Raw genomic sequence first — 17,412 nt, forward strand, 5'->3', positions numbered from 1 at the left:
TGTACAGTTTTTCTTCCACACAGTTGGGTCATAAGAGACACATCTCGGATCTCTACTTTGCTCGCGTGTCCCGGAGTCAGACTCAGCAGAAGCTAGCACTGCTGTGATAATCAAAGGGAACGGGAATCTCAAATTGCAGCAAATTTACAGAAATCTGGCGCTGGAAACCACCGCAAGTAACTCTGGTTTGATTCAGAGATTTCAAACACGTACATGTCCAGTGGTGCTGCTGAGCGTGACTGCTGGACAGGCGAGCAGTGGAGAGGAGTCAGGCTTGTAGAGAAGGCTATGGAAGGTCTATGGACAGTTTTCCTTTGGTTCTGGGGGGGGGGGGGGGGGACCTCCTCCAACTCGCCTTTATTATAGACGCAGACTGGCTCAGCCCACATCAATGCATACAGATTAAGCAGTGACGAGCACTCGAGTTGTCCACATTTGAAGTAGCACAAGAATCCTTTCTAAAAGTCCGGGTTCCCCTGTGGTTCTTCAGCTTTCCGTGTGTGTGTGTGTGTGTGTGTGTGTGTGTGCGCGCGCGCCATGACAGATCCTATACTTCAGTCAAAGTAGACAAATTATTTTTCAATACTCTGTTACAAGTAAAATTAATTTTACTCAATTTAAAATACAGAAACATTATAAGCAATGTGTACTGTAAAAGTTCAATGCATAAATGAATGTCCCCTGTGGGTGATACTGCTATATATTACAGAATTATTTTTAATTAATGCATTAATGTTACAGTTGAAGTTGATCAGGTGAATCTATTTTTAACTTTTTTTAAATACTATTTGGTTGCTCAATCTAAATCTTACTATTTTATAATTTCATGTGTTTTGCATGTAAAATCCAGAATGCAATGTAGAGTACAAATCTGAAATGTAGTGAAGTAAAAATTAGTAAAAAAGCATCAAATGGAAATACTACATTGCAAGTACCTCAAATACAGTACTTGAGTAAATGTACTTTGTTACATTCTACCACTGGCACTGTGTGTATTTAGTATTTTGCTGTGTATGCGCGTGGCACGCAGTCTTAAAAAGCTGTATACATATACTATGTGATCCTCTGTGTGATTAATATGGAGCCAGATTCATATTTCATTTATAGTCAAAGTGTGAAGAAATAAATGTCATCTTTTCACCTGTCATAAAGTATTGTAATTGCTCTTTTAGTGAAAAACTTGAAAATATTGAAGTTGCTGGACTGTAATTCAGAAAGGTGTGTGTATGGAGTGTAACTATAGCTGTAATTACCAGACACACACACACACAGACACACAGGCTTTTTTTAGCCAGTGCTCTTTTGAATTTGGTCGTGCTATTTTGTTGGGGAAACATGAGGTAACAGGGACGGTTGGACAAGGGGACATCAGGACATCAGCCTCCAGAGGTATGAATGGGTTTTAGGAGGGGGGGGGGCGAGGGCGTCATGGAATGGGACGTGAGCCCGGGACGGGGAGGCCTAGAGCTGGTGTTGTGTGTTCAGCACACCTCCTTCCCTGAGGCTCCGGTAGGCAGGATGTTCAGCTGGGTGAGCTGAGCCGAGTGTTCCTTGGCCTTGAGGCGCAGCGCGGCGATACTGGAGGCCCTGCGGTCCGCTGCGGCTGCGGATGAGGGGGAGGAGGAGGAAGGGTCAGGGAGGACTGGGCCCGCGTGGGAGGGGTTCTCTACAGGAGGGGCGGGCTGACGGAGGAGAGCTGCAGCGGTGGAAGCACTGGAGAGGTGACCCATACTGGAGAAGAGCCTGTAAGAACACAGAAATGTCACAGTCTATAACATTTATAGATGCTGAATAGGTTAGTCATTGCTCAAATTTCAATTATCCATTGCAAGATGGTATAGAAGTCTTATTTTCCAGGAACAAATATCTCTGTGCTAATTCAAGAGCAGTCTTAAAAAGGTGTCTGTATTTATTTCCCCTGATTTTGGCTTCAGTTTTCTTAAACTTCAATAGCTGGCTTCTTCAATATATACAGAAAGCATGGAGAGAACAAGGTTACCAGTGCTGTATAAATGGAGAGGATGAAAGCAAATGAGAAGCTAATTGTGGCATATGGAGTGTGCGGCGTGTCACACCTCTTCACAGCTTGTCTTGCAGCATCACGCGTTTTGTTAATTTATTAGGACAGTTGACTGAGTGATTACGCGCCACTGTGAATGGTTAACAGTGTAACATATTCATAATCAGACACTGAGATGCACCGTAATGCCGTGTGACTGAGGGTTACTGTAACCGTCAGTCATTAGAGGTGCATGATGGGTTGCCGATTATTATAGCTCGGTTGCTGCTGGGCATTTTTGCAAAGTGGCGGTCATTTCTTCTAAGTTATAGGTTGGTGGGTTCTGGTGTAAAGAAGTGTAAAGAAAGTATATCAGGTCCAAGGGAGCTCTGTGCATGGGTGAAGCTTACCTGCCAAAAGTGGGTCCAATGAAGGCGGGGTGGCGAAACATGGCAGCCGTGCCCAGGAAAGTGCCCAGGCCGAGGGGGGTGGCCAGTGGCGGAGCGGAGCCGTTGTGGTGTTGGGGGGCCAGGCCCGGGAAGGCGGCGGCTGCAGCTGCAGCAGCTGTCCAGGCGGACTCGAGGGACGGGTGGTGGTGAGGAGGGAAGGGCCCCCCGTCCAGGTAGTGGCTGAGAGGGTGGCCCGCTGACAGGGGGCCTGGGAACGGCATGCCTGACGGGTGGGCCTGCACCCCGGCCTTCTCGCGCTTCCTCCACTTGGCCCTGCGGTTCTGAAACCACACCTACAGAGCAGACAGAGGTGATCACAGATTAGTATGCGCAGAGATCTTATGTCATTTCCCTTAATTCAGTTTCCTCAGGAAGAAGGAAAACAACAAAGGCAGTAAATACATGTTAACTCTGGGAAGATAGGTTCAGTTTGCATGTTGTTAAAACAATTCAAATAAAACAGCTGTCTCAATACATAAATGGGCCATTTTTTTGCTGATAAGACCTTTGAAGACCCATCACATATGTCAATATGACGTTCACGCTATAAATACTGCAAACCAGAACTCCCTGTCCTGCTTCCAGCAATGTGTCATTGTAATTAACATGACTCCATTGAGTGTCAGTGTAGTCTTATAGTTGTCTACTTCAGGTAGTGGCCAATAGGCGGAAAGTCAACGGTAATTACACACAAGGTAAACCCTACCGCTCAGTGTCTTAAATCTACTTTGTGTAATTAAACCCCCTGTCCCTGTAGACGGGCTACAGGGTGTGTGTGTTGGGGGGGGGGGGGGGGGGGGGGGGGGGGGTCATTAAGAGCGGTGTTAACAAAAGATGCCAGAAAATTACCGCTGAACCGGCTCCAATAACAATTAATGCGCTTTAAATAAAATTCTTAAGAGACGTAGAACGAGTGACTTCCATCAGAGAGTATTTAACTTTCCCACGCATCCACTGGAGCCCCGTTTACACTGCAGAAGCACGGGGCTCCCACAATGAGCAAAATGTCAACATGAGCAAAGTGATTGAACGAGCTGGCTTGAGCGACAGGGACTGCGCGCGCGCACACACACACGCACGCACGCACGCACATTATTCCCAGAGGGCTGTTTAGCATTACACAGCCCCTCGGGAATTTATGAGTTTTTATCACCTCCTGATGGCGCCCGTTAAGTGATTTGTTCACCTACGGCCCCCTAAAGAGACATCTGTTGTTTTACCGTCGGCCATAACCTCCCGGGGCTTCCACCGTGTTTGAACTGTCTCTCTGGTTATGAGCCCGGGCTTTCGAAATGCAAGCCACGCTTTCAGTGCGAGGCGAAGTAGAAAGAGAGGGAGGGAGAGTGTGGGGTGAGAGAGCGAGAGAGGGGGGGGGGGGGGAGCAAACACCTTTAATGGTCTCTCATTCGCTCCCAAGTGCAAAGCATCGGATCAATGCAGGTCTATTGCAATCACATAATGGGAAATCAAATACCATTATCCCTCCCCCCCTCTCTCTCTCTCTCTCTGCCCCCCTCCTCCCCCTCTCTCACTTATTCCTACTCGCATCTTTTTACTCGCGCACACATCTCGGCCTCGCCCCCCTCTCCGTCCCCTCTGATGGGAATCCAAACACCATCTCGGTCCAGGAACACACACAGTGTTTGCTCCTGCACTAAGTGAGTATTTTATGAATCGCCAGCGTCGGCTTAATTGCCACTAAAACGTGTAATAACATTCAATAACAGGAAAGACCTTCCCCTACGCAGCGACTGGGGCCATTTAACACTTTATTTTATTTTTTACTGTTATATAAATTACTGCCTCAAATTGGCCCGTAATCGCTGATCCTCAATCAGTGACGCATATCACCGGTTATTATCCATCACTGTGTTCCATGGGGCATTTTATAGAGGACATAAAACATTAGGAGATGCAGCTTTTTTTTTTTCTCCCTCTATTTGATTTACAAGTCACAATCGTTTCTTTTCCGATAAAGATAAACAAGAGAGCCACTTACTTGAACACGGGCCTCGGTAAGATCCAGACGCATCGCGAGCTCTTCTCTGAAAAGAATATTTAAATAAAGAAAGAGAAAGAGACAGAGAGACGGAAAAGATTCAAGGTTACAGGCCGCTGTTTGGAAAGAATCGTAGAATTGCTGTTGTGTCCCCTCCTGTTGTTCACTGTCAACAAAAGACGACCGAAAATAGGGTGGATTTTTTATTTTTATGTTGGACTGCAGAAAGACGCCGTGGCCATATTCTATTTTCCCTGTCACGGATGGGTAGAAATAGGCCTGGTGATTGTTAGATTTCCCTGAGCACAGGCCTGTCACTGTAACAACATAATGGTGGAAATAATGACATCTAAACTAGCCTGCCACAAAGCAATTGACGCTCCCTTCAGCTGCAGCGTGGGCTTGCAGTGTATATTAGACCAACAAGTCGCCTTAAAGTAAATCGATTGGAAAATATGAATAATCAGTGGTAACTAAAATCGAAGGTTGTTGTGTCAGAAAAGCTTAAGCATAAAACGCGGATGAATCAATCATCAAAATCTTTATTGGGCAGAAAGAGGTATGACATTTTATTTATAGGTTTTATTTGGTTTTAGATATAAAATCCCTAAATAATAAAATATAATAATAATATATTTATCTGAAGCAATACCAGCATAAAACCCTGATGAAACCCATATTAAAAAGCTATACTGTTAGAGCGTGTGTAAAAAAAAAAAAAAACATGCCCTTGGGCAGGTCAGGCCCTAAGTTATTTATTTTTTGCAGACTGTATTCAGTATCGTATTCAGTATCATGTCCAGCGGGTAAGCCGCACCGGTTAATTGTTCCTCCTGACAATAACAGGTAACAAAACGTCCCCGTTGTTAGCACGTGCGGGCCTATTGTGGCCACTTGTTCAGCGCGCGGGTTTGTCGGTGCATTTTGTGAGGTGTGGTCCCGCACAGTGTCGAGTTAAAATCGTGTGGAATTTCTGGTGATATTATAGGAAAATTGTATGGGAATATGTTTATTTAAAAATAAATGGATTTAATTATAACCTTCATGCGTGGAATGTTAAGAGAACACGTTGAATGTTTTGTGTTTTAATGCGTTTCTTTGATTTTAAACGTATGGCCATAATAATAATTATAATAATAGTAATATTAATAATATTAAATACAAGACAATTCTTGTAGACTAGTGTAATTGTAAACGTTTAATATGCACGTACATTTTAATTATTAGGCCTATTTTTTTTGCGTTTTAAATTTGTAAATTGATATAATGCAGAATGTTTACAATACTAATATTAATCAAAATCATTTTAGGGAACACAACATTTTAGAATTCCACAGCATTTTTTTTTTCAGACTTAAAAACAATGCAGATTAAAATGTTCTTACCTGGTGAAGACGTCTGGGTAGTGTGTCTTCTGGAAAGCCCTCTCCAGCTCCTCCAGCTGGTAACTGGTGAAGGTAGTCCTGTATCTTCTCTGCTTCCGTTTCAGCATTCCTTCCTCCGAGTCACTGCCCGCCGACAGACACACGCTGTCCTCCCCGTCCCTCACGTCCCCATCCCCGGCGTTCAAGCTCTCCCTCTCTTCGTCCTTCGGGGACAGCGCGGCCGCGTCCCCGGTGCTCATCTCCTCCTCCTTCCCCGCGTCCTCCTCGAACTTCAACGGGCCGAGCTCCACCAGTCCCAGGCTGCCGTCCTCCGAGCCCTCCCCAGGGCTTTGGTCGCCCTCTCCCCGGTTCAGCGACGCGTTCTCCCGGTAGGACTTGCTGCGGCTGATGCTCACCTGCGGCGCGTGGCTGATTTTGAGGCTGTCGCCGGCTTGCTCCATGAGGAGCCGCTCCCTCTCCAGCGTCTCCGCGTGCTCGTGGAGGTACTTCCCCCCGGCTCCGTACAGCCGGCGGAGCTTAGGTGGCAGGTGCATGTCGGCGCTCAGAGAAAGGGGGTCTTTCGTTGGCCCTGAGAAGGAAGCGTGTCAATATGTCATAACGAATAACAAAAATGGCAGCGAACAAGCAAAGAAAACATCTCCCTCTTCATAAAGTTATTTTTTGTGTAGGCCTATAGCTAAACGTGCTGACTTGTAGTCTACATTAAAAACAACTTTTGTTGACGCATTAACTCCAGACTTCCAACATAAAATTAGCTAATTTGTTACATGTTCAGCCCCTACAGCACTCAACATGAACCAATGTATACTATCTTTCTTAATTTCAGCTGAAAGACAAACTTACTGTCAGCCGTTTTGTCGAGCTCCACTCTGCCGGGCAGACCCGTCAAACTTTGCGCCCCTATCAGTCTGACCTTACAGGGACTCCGGCGGCCCAGAATGCTGTCTATGCAGTAAGAGGAGAGCAGCGTCGGGGATTTACTGCTCTTCCTCTCGCCCCGGTCGTGGATATCTTCCTCAAACTGACCGCTCATATCGACTCTTCGGTTCATCTAGTTTCAGTGACGCCTGTCAGTCTCCCGCTCTCTCCACTCTCTCGCTCTCTCTCTCGCTCTCTCTCTCTCTCTCTCTCTCTCTCTCTCTCTGAGTCCGGTGCTCTCTCCTTCTTCTTCTTCTTCTTCTCACGTCTCAGGCCGGTGTCTGTTTGAACCGGGACCGTTCACTCCTCCTCCCTCTCTCTCTCTCGCGCTCTCTCTCTCTCGCCCTCTCTCTCTCTTCTCTGTCACTCCCGTGTCACACACCCAGCTAATGACAGACAGCGGTTTGGCTGCCTCGCGCTGAGCTCCGGTCTGCCAGGCGCTTCTCTGCTCCGCGCGCTCACTCAGCATACGTGGAGGCTGCTATAGCCCGCCTGATTGGCTCGTATGTGTGCATGTAAAGAGAGAGACGGCGCAGAGACTGCTTTATATGTTTTACGATTAAAGTTAATTTGAGGCAAGGCAACAAAACCTGACATGGAGTGCTTTTCCTCCACGGAACGAACTCCGCAGATAATGGAACAAAAGCTTGTGTTTACATTTTTTTTTAAGATTATGTAAGAGGGGCCAGCAAAAATCACATTTATTTTAAATGCAATTATTTGATAAAGCAAGGGTGCTTTTGGCAGACATGGCAACAGTGTTGCAACTAAGCACAGGTGTGTTTTAATACATTAAATGCAACAATGTAGCAACCACAATAATCAGCACAATGACTGTTGGTGAAGAGTAAGTAGGCCTAACACAAGATCACAATAGGCTTTCATGGCATTTTAAAGTGTCACAGTAAAAACACAGGTGTAGCCTAAATAATAACATGAATGATGGCTGAATTCCATTTAGTTAGTTTCAGGGTCCTGACATTGTGCATGCTGGCTCACTGTTAACATGTCTGCTGTGAAAAATGCCTGTTCTGTACAAATAGCCCTGTACAGACAGGTCTACGAAACCGTAAATAATATTATTTAATAATTACAGTAAAGTGCTAACATCTATAACTGTTAATATTGCTCTCAATTGTTTAAAGTTTAAGTAGTAACCCCTTTTAACAATTCCCTGAGGGTCCCAATATACTTCATTGGCACACTTTTATTTGATGTTATTTATATTACTTTTAAACGATTATAAATCAGTAGTAATCGAGATAATATAATCTTTATAAGACACAATATTGCATTGTGTAGATTATTTTAAAATGTTTGTGTTTTTATAGACGTGTTGTAATAATATACGAAAATATTGAAAAAAAATAATGACAATAAATAGGCCTGTGTTTAATGTGATGATTTTGGGTATAATCATGAATCATCATATATAACCACACGATGAGCTAAATTGTTTTTTTTTGTAGGCCTATAAAACACAAACTCAGAATCCTTGTGCCAAGATAAAAAAAAAAAAATCTGGCGCGGAGTTTGTGTTCCACCTCAGAGCACCTGCGATGACAGACATAGAAATATCATTGGGATCTGGATTTTGCCTAACAGTGTTTCAAGGTTGTTTCATTTGGAATATATTGTGTTTTGATAGTAGAAAAACAAGCATTAGCCTAATATGATTAAAATCTGCCTGTCTCTGTCACTCTGTCTGTCTGTCAGTCTTTTTCTTACTCTCCCTTCAATTGCCTGCTCTCTGCTGGAGTTGTGGATTGACTTAAAAAAGTGAGGGTGGCGCGACGGTGATGAGACGCTGCACGGGGAGCCGGGTTGGCACGCAGGGACTCCGCTGAAGAGAGGGGGGGGGGGGGAGAGATGGAGAGATGGATCGAGAATGTAATTTTAAATGAAAGTCTATTTAACCCGCTGTGAATGGCATGACCCTTATCCTCGCCTCAGAACCCATCACTGTTAAAAGGATCATTTTCAGAATTCAATCCAAAAACTTCAGCAAGCTGCAATTTTCTCTCTCTCTCTCTCTCTCTCTTCCCTTCTTCTTCAAGAGCATCGCAGCAAACGAAAAATAACAATAAACTACATGTCCAGAAAATTGCACAAGTTATTCCTTTTTTTCTCTTTTATCTATTTGTAAGCGATAGCTGTATGACCCTTTTGTGATTGAAACTGGAATAAGAGCGCCATTGATCTGTTTAGTTAAGGTGCAGGCGCTTAGATTTATTGCAGGTAAACTCATCTATCTTAGTTTTCTACTACTACTTTTTTTTTTATTCAACAGCCTCACACAAATATAACCAACACTGATGCTACCTGCAGAAATAGTGCATAAGTAACAGTGCATTTGTAATTAACCTTTTTGTCTCTCAGTCTATCACACGATACAAAGTCAATAGTATTATTGAGTTATCTTCTGCATTTAAAGTAACCAATACGCAGATGCACTGCACATTGACACTACGCGAACGGTGTCAGATTCAATCCATCCGCAACTTTTCGGTGTCACAAACTTCCCAGCTTGTTTATTTGCACGCAAATCAATGTAATGAGTGTAATAACATGATAAAATGTTATGCCTTTTCCCCGCGCGTTCACAAGCAGACGTGCGTAATACAGACGGGTATTTAGAGTCGCTCTGTAATTTGGGGGCCACAATTTGATTCATTTATCCGCACACTGTTATTAACCCTGTGGAAAAAGAGATGTCAGCCGCCATTTCAGCCAGCAGGACATCCGCGCTTTGTTTAAACGCACTAATTACGCGCATACATTAGAGGGGGACGGAATATCCTGAGCGCAATTTTCACATTTTCAATTTTCCGTCTATTTGACGTGCAGGTGAAGAGATGGCGGAGAGAGGCCGCCTTCCGTTTCAGCATCACTTCACCGCCGCCTCCCCTGTATTTGCATAGCATCCTAACTTGATAATATCCAATGCTGGGAAGAAAAAACAGGTTACGTGCTTTGTGTTCGTGTAAAGCTCAGATACTGCCACTTTGTATTAGTCCGCAGGCCTTTCTGACTGACGGGTGTCATGCACCTTGCCCATTTTATTTTAACATATTCAAGTCAGAGGGAGGCTTTGCGTATATTAAACATGCCATGAGGACAACATATATTGTAACAGCTCTCTCCTATGTGATGCAGGCTATCTCTGCTCTCTTTCATCTCAGGTGTCGTCCTCTCAGCTGAAGGCCACGGAAGTGATACTGGGGTCCATCGTTTAAGACCAGCAAGATTGTGCTTTGCCTTGCGGGTCATTCAGCTGGCGCCATCTCCTGGATGGAATAGCAAACTTCTCTTAACAGCTAAATCCCAGTTATAATCTAAACACAGATGTTCTGATAAAACTCTGTGGTTGTGCCTCCTTATTGCACAAAAGAACAACTTCTTCCAATGAAAGTTGAACCCCCACACCCATACAAGAGACATGTATCCTACATGTAGCTGTCAGTTTTCTTTTAGTAAGTCTCAGTATGCAACATGTGCAAATACTGGTCCCTAACGTGCATCATTTGGCTCGTGGCCTTGGTGACAACGTCTCATCCTCGCGCTCTGACATAATTGAACACTTGCTCTGCTCGAGAGGCCAAGAAGGGAAAGGAAGGAGAGAGAGAGAGGAAGAGAGCGTGTGTTGGGAGGGGTGGGGGGCTTTTAAGGCGCGCGTAAGCAAAGTTAATTAGCGGTTATTAACAGCCCGCATAATGAGAGCGAGAGGGAGTCAATTTAATGACTTTGTTAGCGCGAGTTCAGAGCGACAGGCGATGATCGAAACAACAAAGGCGAGCGCGCACGCCATCATCCGTAATTTCCAGCGGTAATGCGGTCTGATCAGAAACAAAGGGTTCTAATTTCGTTCAACTGACTCGATAATTTGTCCTTATGTAAGGAAAATAATTAATGACTTAATGCTTCAACAGAAGTAGCTTTCTTTTTTTGGGGGGGGGGGGGTTTCAGAGCCCTCGTTTCGAGAAGGTCGTAAGGAAATGAATTTCCAGGCCTATAATTATTTACATCACGAATTTAAAACGTGGACGTGTGCCTTTGCTCCCAGTTAGTGTGCAGACGAGTGAGTGTCTGTTGGAAGAGGGGAGAAGGAGTCTCCAAATTGTGTGTGGCAACAAATCAGCCACTTGTCATAAGAAAGTCATGCAGAATGTTAAGCCACATAGAATCACACCCAAAAGATACATTTTATGTTTAAGATCGCTCACGAGGCAAGGTTTGAGGGTTTTGGTGACAGATGATGCCTGCTCTTAACCTTCTTGGAGCTCAGCTGAATTGATGGCCTTCACGCCCGTTGCCGACAGTGTACCAGGTTATTGGGGGATACTTGGCAAAATTATCCCAGGCGTGCGCGTCTTTACGCATGATTTCATCGTGCCACAGATGGGTTGGAGTCGGAGGAAAGATGTGAGCGCTATTATCGATTGCGAGAACATGAGCCGCCTGCGGGCCACTCTTAGATTCATGGCGGGTGGATAGGTCACCCACACGAGAGCAGCAATTTCACGGCCCCCATTGTCTCCACTGATTACTGCCTTGATCACAGAAATCAGGAGCGCGAGACTCTCGCAAACTCACTACGGAGTCCAGGAGCTCGTGAGAGTGAAGAGGTCATCATGACCATCATCATCATGACCATCATCATCATCATAACCGTCACCATCGTCGCTATAGTTGACCATACAAACCTGGGGTGCAGTGTGTTTTCACAGCCGCGTTGCCCTTTTATTGATTGCGTGCCTTCATTTTAATTCGATTGCGCGAGTGTCAAAAAATCCGCAAGAATCATCCTAGTAATGAGATAATCAAAGTAATATATGCAAATCAGTTATGTTGCCAGCTTATCAAAACCGGAGTGCCCCCCCTCGAGTCTGAAGAAGTCCATTTATTCAGTTAGTGGCAATACCTTGCGCAAATGGCGCGATGCAAATGACAGTTGATTAGACTAAATTAAGAACCCCGTTTCTCCCTGACCTTGTCTGAGTTTTATGTAAATTCTTTTTTTTTCTTGCTTTAATGTGATACCAAAAAAAAAAAAAATGCATTTTACATCCTGGCCTTTATAAATGTGAACAATATTTTCCATGGTGAGAAACAATGGTCAGCCTCAAATAACTCACTGTGTCAATAGCTTAGATCTGTCTGTCTGTCTCACAAATCTCAGTATACCTTGACCCCGGTGCAACTCCCACAGGGACAGAAAGTGTGCCGTTATAACTTCCTTGCTGTGGGGGGAGTGTGCCTTGAAGATAGACTAGGTCTGTGTGCTTCTGAGTGTGTGTGTGTGTGTGTGTGTGTCTGCATGTGTGTGTGGGTGGGTATGTGTACTCATGTGTGTACTATAACATATTGTCTTAGGGGGACAGAGAGTGCAGCCGAGACTTCCTCTCTGTGGGGTGTGTGGGGCCTGTAGATGGGAAAGGAATAAATCCAATAGAGATTGCAGGGCTGCGCTGCCTCCCGCTGGGGACCCTCAGACTTGCAGGCCAGGATCGAAGTGCTTTTCTCCCCCTAAATTGGCCTGAGAGGCCGCAGGAGCGGCCAAGCTACACCCCCAACGCTGGGACTGCCTACGACCTAATGATGGTGCTGGGGGACAAACGCACGTACACACATACATACACGGCGTCAAGAGACGTGCACGCTCGCACACAAGCATTCTCGGACCGATATGAGATCAGTCACACACTTGGACAAGAAAACCACACAGATATAAACACACCCTCCTCGTTGTCTGGTGTTGAACACACTCATTCCTTGTCCGAAGACCATTCACCTCAAGTTTCCCTCTTCACATCTCACACCACACCTCAGAACTACCCAGCTAAACTGCAGATTTAGAGGAGGCATCCTCACTACCCGTCCACACACTCCAGAGGGAGGGGTGAATGGTATAACTGGCACCACACTAAGTGTCTGGACTGATACACACTCCTGCCCTTTGCTTCCCCTGCAAGGAAAACACCAACAGCACCCCTATGCCATTACGCTGCCTGCCACTGTCATTTTGCTTCTGTCCAGGGAGCTAATTCTATTTGAGATGAGGTGTCTGATGTGTTGCTGGGCCCCGAGGTCCACAGACAGTGTGACAGAATATCCTATCGCTGGAAATTTGTGGCTCAGTGCGCCTCATTACCTGCTCACAGGGCGCTTCATGTTAACTACAGCGTGCCACTACATAGCTCCTCTCCAGAGGGTAACGGGTTGCGGAGGTGAATACAAATATATTGAACCATGGCTACATATTCACAACTCGGTGCTGTTTTTTTTTTAACTTACAGCTAGAATTGCTTTGGTTTTTGGATGCTTGCATGGTGGGGATACCACATTATTGCAGTGACCATAGTTTAGCATCAGCATCTCCAACTAGTACTGCTCCGTCTCTCATTTACGAACCATAAATACAGTTGGCATTATTGGCATTTATAAACAATTTCCCGTCCAACAAAGGCTGGCTATTCAAAGGTTGTAGTACCTTAATTTAATCTGATTATTCAACAGAAGAAGTCATTACCATACACCTGAACAATAACCCCAAAAACGCAGACACTGCACCCTACTGTTTGGTAATCTTTAAGTTCGCAATGTGTAATACCTGGCAACATGCTCCAAACAAATAGGGGGCAGCATTTCACCTCTACTACTGGGTCCATACAATCTAAATAAATGTACAGTTATCTTTCATAAATATAGAAAAAACAGCTCTATGGCTTTCAGCTGTCTGGTTGACTGTCTTTCTGTGTGCAGTAAGTGTGACAAAGCCCACAGATTAACAAACCAGAGTGCGGTTCCCTTGGTTTTTAGCTCAGTCTTGTAATTACTGCAAATTTAAAAAGCTACTTTCACAGAAATAAGACATTTCTTTGATGGAGGCTTTATTCAATTTTGAACAAACATTTGGTTACTGCATTTTGGCTTTGTACGACAACATAGAGCTCTGGACATGTTTTTGCTACAGGTGTCATTTTGCTCTCTTTAACCGAGGAGACCCACGAAGGGGACAAATCACAAAAACATGTCCTCCACTCGTCTCCTTCCTTGTCCTCTCTGACTCATCTTTGCTGTACCATCTTGCATCTTTTTTTCTCTCTCCTTCTTTCTGTCTTCTCTACTATTTTCCACTTTGTGTTGTCTCCCTTTTATCTCCGCCACGCCTCTCTTGTCTCTTGATGCTGATGCACCTTTCACCTTGTTGTCTTCAATTCTCCACTTGTGTCCCTGCGGTGGTGCATTACACTGTGTTCTCTCACATCAGCCCCACTGTCCGTGGCTATTTCCACGTCTTCTTTTGTTTAATGACTCGTCTGTGGCTGTGTGGAAAGCGGCGACTCATTCGCACTAAATACCTTGAATGCAAAGACAAAGACAAACACATGCAGTACATGCGCATAAGCCACACACAGATACACAACAAAATCCTTTTGACATCAATAATTGGTAAATCCTCTGATTAACTTGTAAGAATTGTCCTCAGTGTGCTTAAGTAATTGTGTTTGTGTGTGTCCTTTTTATATTGCATGCACCCCCCTCTCTTTAAAGCACATCTTTATAACCAAGCAATTTCAAAGCAATTTTCTCTGTGGGAGGAGAGTGTAATTTTCTATTCTGTGACACCGTGATGTGTAAGAAACTGGGAGCTGGTGCTAAAAGGTGTCTGCGGCGTGTGTCTCGGTGTGGGTGTAAGCCGCTTTAATGGCCACCGCCAGCCGGGTGGCGGTGGTGGTGAACGGGTGCATGTCAGGAAGGCCATCATTTAATGACTCCCAAATAGTGCCCTCCTCGTTAGAGCTATCGTCCTGGAAACACGAGGCTGTGAACCAGGAGAGCGCCGCATGCTGCAACAGTCTTTTACCTTCATATTAAACCATTTGCATAACATTATGGCGATAGATAGGATTCAGGAGATACTCAACCCACTCGGGGAGAGAGAGAGGGTATGCTACATGTCCTTGCAAATCTAATCAGCGTTAAATGGAGCTGTCAAATGTGTGTGTGTGTGTGTGTGTGTGTGTGTGGTGTGCTGGATGGCTCATGTCAGGAGTCATTTAACATTAGGCTGCAATGGTGAGTAACAGGACTGTAATTACAAAATACAAGAATCCAAGCTATTTCTTGTTAGATGTGACATCCAAATACAGCAGTTAACTCCCAGCGATACACAAGACGGGGCCAGGTGGTGACAACTCAAAAGTTAAGGTGAAATAAATGACCATAGTGAGCCCTTTATTTACGTCGCTATAGCAACTCTACAGCATACAGAGATGTAGCCAATAAGAACAAATCGGATGTGCAATGATGGTTGAGTTTTGTGTGGTATCAGCAGGCTAACAAAAGACTCAATTTCATGTTTTGCGTAGATTCGACACATGTCTATATACCGTATGAAGAGGGTTTTTTTTGCTTTGCTTTGTGTCTGACAGAGTATATCTGACAGCTGCTTTCCCCCCCGCTCAAAGAAGAATAAAGAGAAGTCGAAAGAATGTCATCACTGTAGAGAAACAAGAGCAGGAAAGTGTGTAAGCACACTAATTAGTTGTTGCTGCTTGCTACTGCCTGATTAATTTAATCAAAAGTACACTGTACAATGCCCTGCTCAGGCTCCGCTTAAAGCATTTTTTTGAACCTCTTGTAAAGTAAACTGTATATACCGTAGGTGGCATTGCAAAAGCTGCAGTGCATGCTAGAAGCCTCAGGACTGACTTGATCAGATATAATACCATCGTGTTGGTCATGTAAAAGGCCCTGGACACCCTGCAACTATCATGTGCTTGATTGACATTCCCCCTTGTGTTAGCTTTGTTGAACCTATTGTTACAAGTGACAAGTTACACCTTTTTAGTTCTTACTCGTGCATTGAGTTTGGGGACTTCACAATAGACCCAGCATATTAGCCAGAATAACCGTCAACAGCCGTGTGGGGTGTGCAGGACCTTAAACGATCAATTCGCCCGAAAATAACGATAAGAAAAACATGCCATAAGAGCATGCAGATAGATTTAGTTTCACGAGGTTTTCTGTGTTTGAGATTTTTGCCACCACTCCGACACAACAGATTTATGTCTGTGGCGCTCAAAAGCATCAAAATGGGCTTCATCCTAATGGGAACAGTCCACAGTGAGGTCTTTCTAGCCCGACTAGGACATTGATTCTTTTGATGATTTGAACAGTAACACACTTCCTTTCATGTCCATTATATTGAGGTGGTAGCAACAGTCTTGAAAGCACCTATCTGAAAAACCTCCGCCAAACCGAAACAATCTCCGTGGCTATAGATGTCGCATAGGGTAGTTTGTATACAATGTTTTTTGTTTGTGTGTTTTCGGTGAAATTACCCTTTAAAGGAGATCAAAGTATGGGGGTTAAAAATAGTATATACATTGTAAGCTATGAAAGTTTGTGCTCTTGCATGTACTGTGAAAGGCTAAGGATGTCGTCACATCACAGAATAGGATTGTAACTGTGCATGAGTGTGTGAGATTGCTTGTTTATGCATATGGGGATAGACTGTGCCAGGTGAGTGTACCATTTACCATCACACCATTGAGTTCAGCAGGCATCTAATAACAAAGCATTTATGGCCCACTTACGCATGCATAGATATAACTGTCAGTAGGCAACAACAGTCTCCTCTCTCCCGTCTCCAGCTATTCCTGCCTCTCTTAAAACACACAGGCCCCATCCGGATTGGACCCAAATACTCTAGAATTCTATCATCAGACTCGGGGATGAAATTAAAATCGCTCATTTTCTTTCTCCGCACAAGGAGCAGATCAATTTCCGGAGACTGGGACGTGATATTTTCCTGCCATTGGGCTTTCTCGTCTTTGGCACAGCACCCTGACTGGCTGCCAGCGGGGGGCCCGGGCCCGACTGCACGCCTCGCCGGAGAACAGTTACTTCTGCCGCGGCGAGTTTATTTGCGCCTCGCTATGAGAATTGCCATCATTTACCCTTCCCCAACACCTCCCAAAAAAGAAAAGAAATAGACAAGAGGGGAAGCGAGGCAAGACTGAGAGAGGCGAAATTGATTCTTTTTGATAGGCTCCATGCTGCACGGGGGACATTAGGTACCCCTCGTTTGACCATCTATTTCAAGAAATGAACCGAATACATTTTGCGTAAAGTAATGTATAGGCTTTTTGGGGGGCCTTCTGCTGTTGTTGATATCAAGAATGAATTGCTCGCTGCCGCATGCAGAGGTTATGCCGTGTATTACTCTGGTTTTAAGGGAAGCCAATTTATCATGCAGCTGTACAGGAATGATAACTCACTGTGTGTTAAGCATAGGGAAATTAAGGGCAACTTGATGAACCATAGGGCATTACATCTGGAGAGATGGTGGCCCCAGCGTTCAGGTTGGTGGTACGTTCGACTCCAGTGTTAACGCTTATAGGAACACTGTGTAGCTTTAAGGAGTATTGGCAGAAATGGAATATGATATTTATAAGTATGTTTTATTTAGTGTATAATGACCTGAAAATAAGAATTTCTTGACCTTGGAATGAGCCGTTTATCTCTGCATATGGAGCAGGTGCACAGAACCAGCCTCCATGTTTCTACAGTAGCCCAGAATGGACAAACCACACACTGGCTATAGAGCAATTTGCATTTTCACGTCTTAGATACATGGCCACAGTTTCAGTCGCA

The 17,412-nt window shown here is 44.6% G+C and overlaps 1 protein-coding gene across 1 annotated transcript; it reads right to left on the reverse strand.

The window, feature by feature from the left end:
* Positions 1 to 1,481: 1,481 nt before the first annotated feature.
* Positions 1,482 to 6,883, reverse strand: arxa (aristaless related homeobox a). Its single transcript, XM_076080733.1, has 5 exons — positions 6,676 to 6,883; positions 5,833 to 6,400; positions 4,448 to 4,493; positions 2,410 to 2,741; positions 1,482 to 1,743 (listed from the first exon to the last, which is right to left on the reverse strand). Exons 1-5 carry the CDS (start codon positions 6,881 to 6,883, stop codon positions 1,482 to 1,484), a joined length of 1,416 nt encoding a protein of 471 aa, XP_075936848.1.
* Between the last annotated feature and the right edge of the window lie 10,529 nt (positions 6,884 to 17,412).

Source organism: Anarhichas minor, unplaced genomic scaffold (assembly GCF_050575085.1).
Source record: "Anarhichas minor isolate MPS153535 unplaced genomic scaffold, ASM5057508v1 ptg000074l, whole genome shotgun sequence".
Lineage (NCBI taxonomy): Eukaryota > Metazoa > Chordata > Actinopteri > Perciformes > Anarhichadidae > Anarhichas > Anarhichas minor.

What these genes read in the sequence shown, in the direction of transcription:
- arxa (XM_076080733.1), bottom strand. Translation starts at nt 6,883, where the DNA reads ATGAACCGAAGAGTCGATATGAGCGGTCAGTTTGAGGAAGATATCCAC. An exon ending in GCTCGACAAAACGGCTGACA is followed by an intron (nt 6,401 to 6,675) that starts GTAAGTTTGTCT and finishes CTTCCTTCTCAG; the next exon opens with GGCCAACGAAAGACCCCCTT. An exon ending in TACCCAGACGTCTTCACCAG is followed by an intron (nt 4,494 to 5,832) that starts GTAAGAACATTT and finishes TATTCTTTTCAG; the next exon opens with AGAAGAGCTCGCGATGCGTC.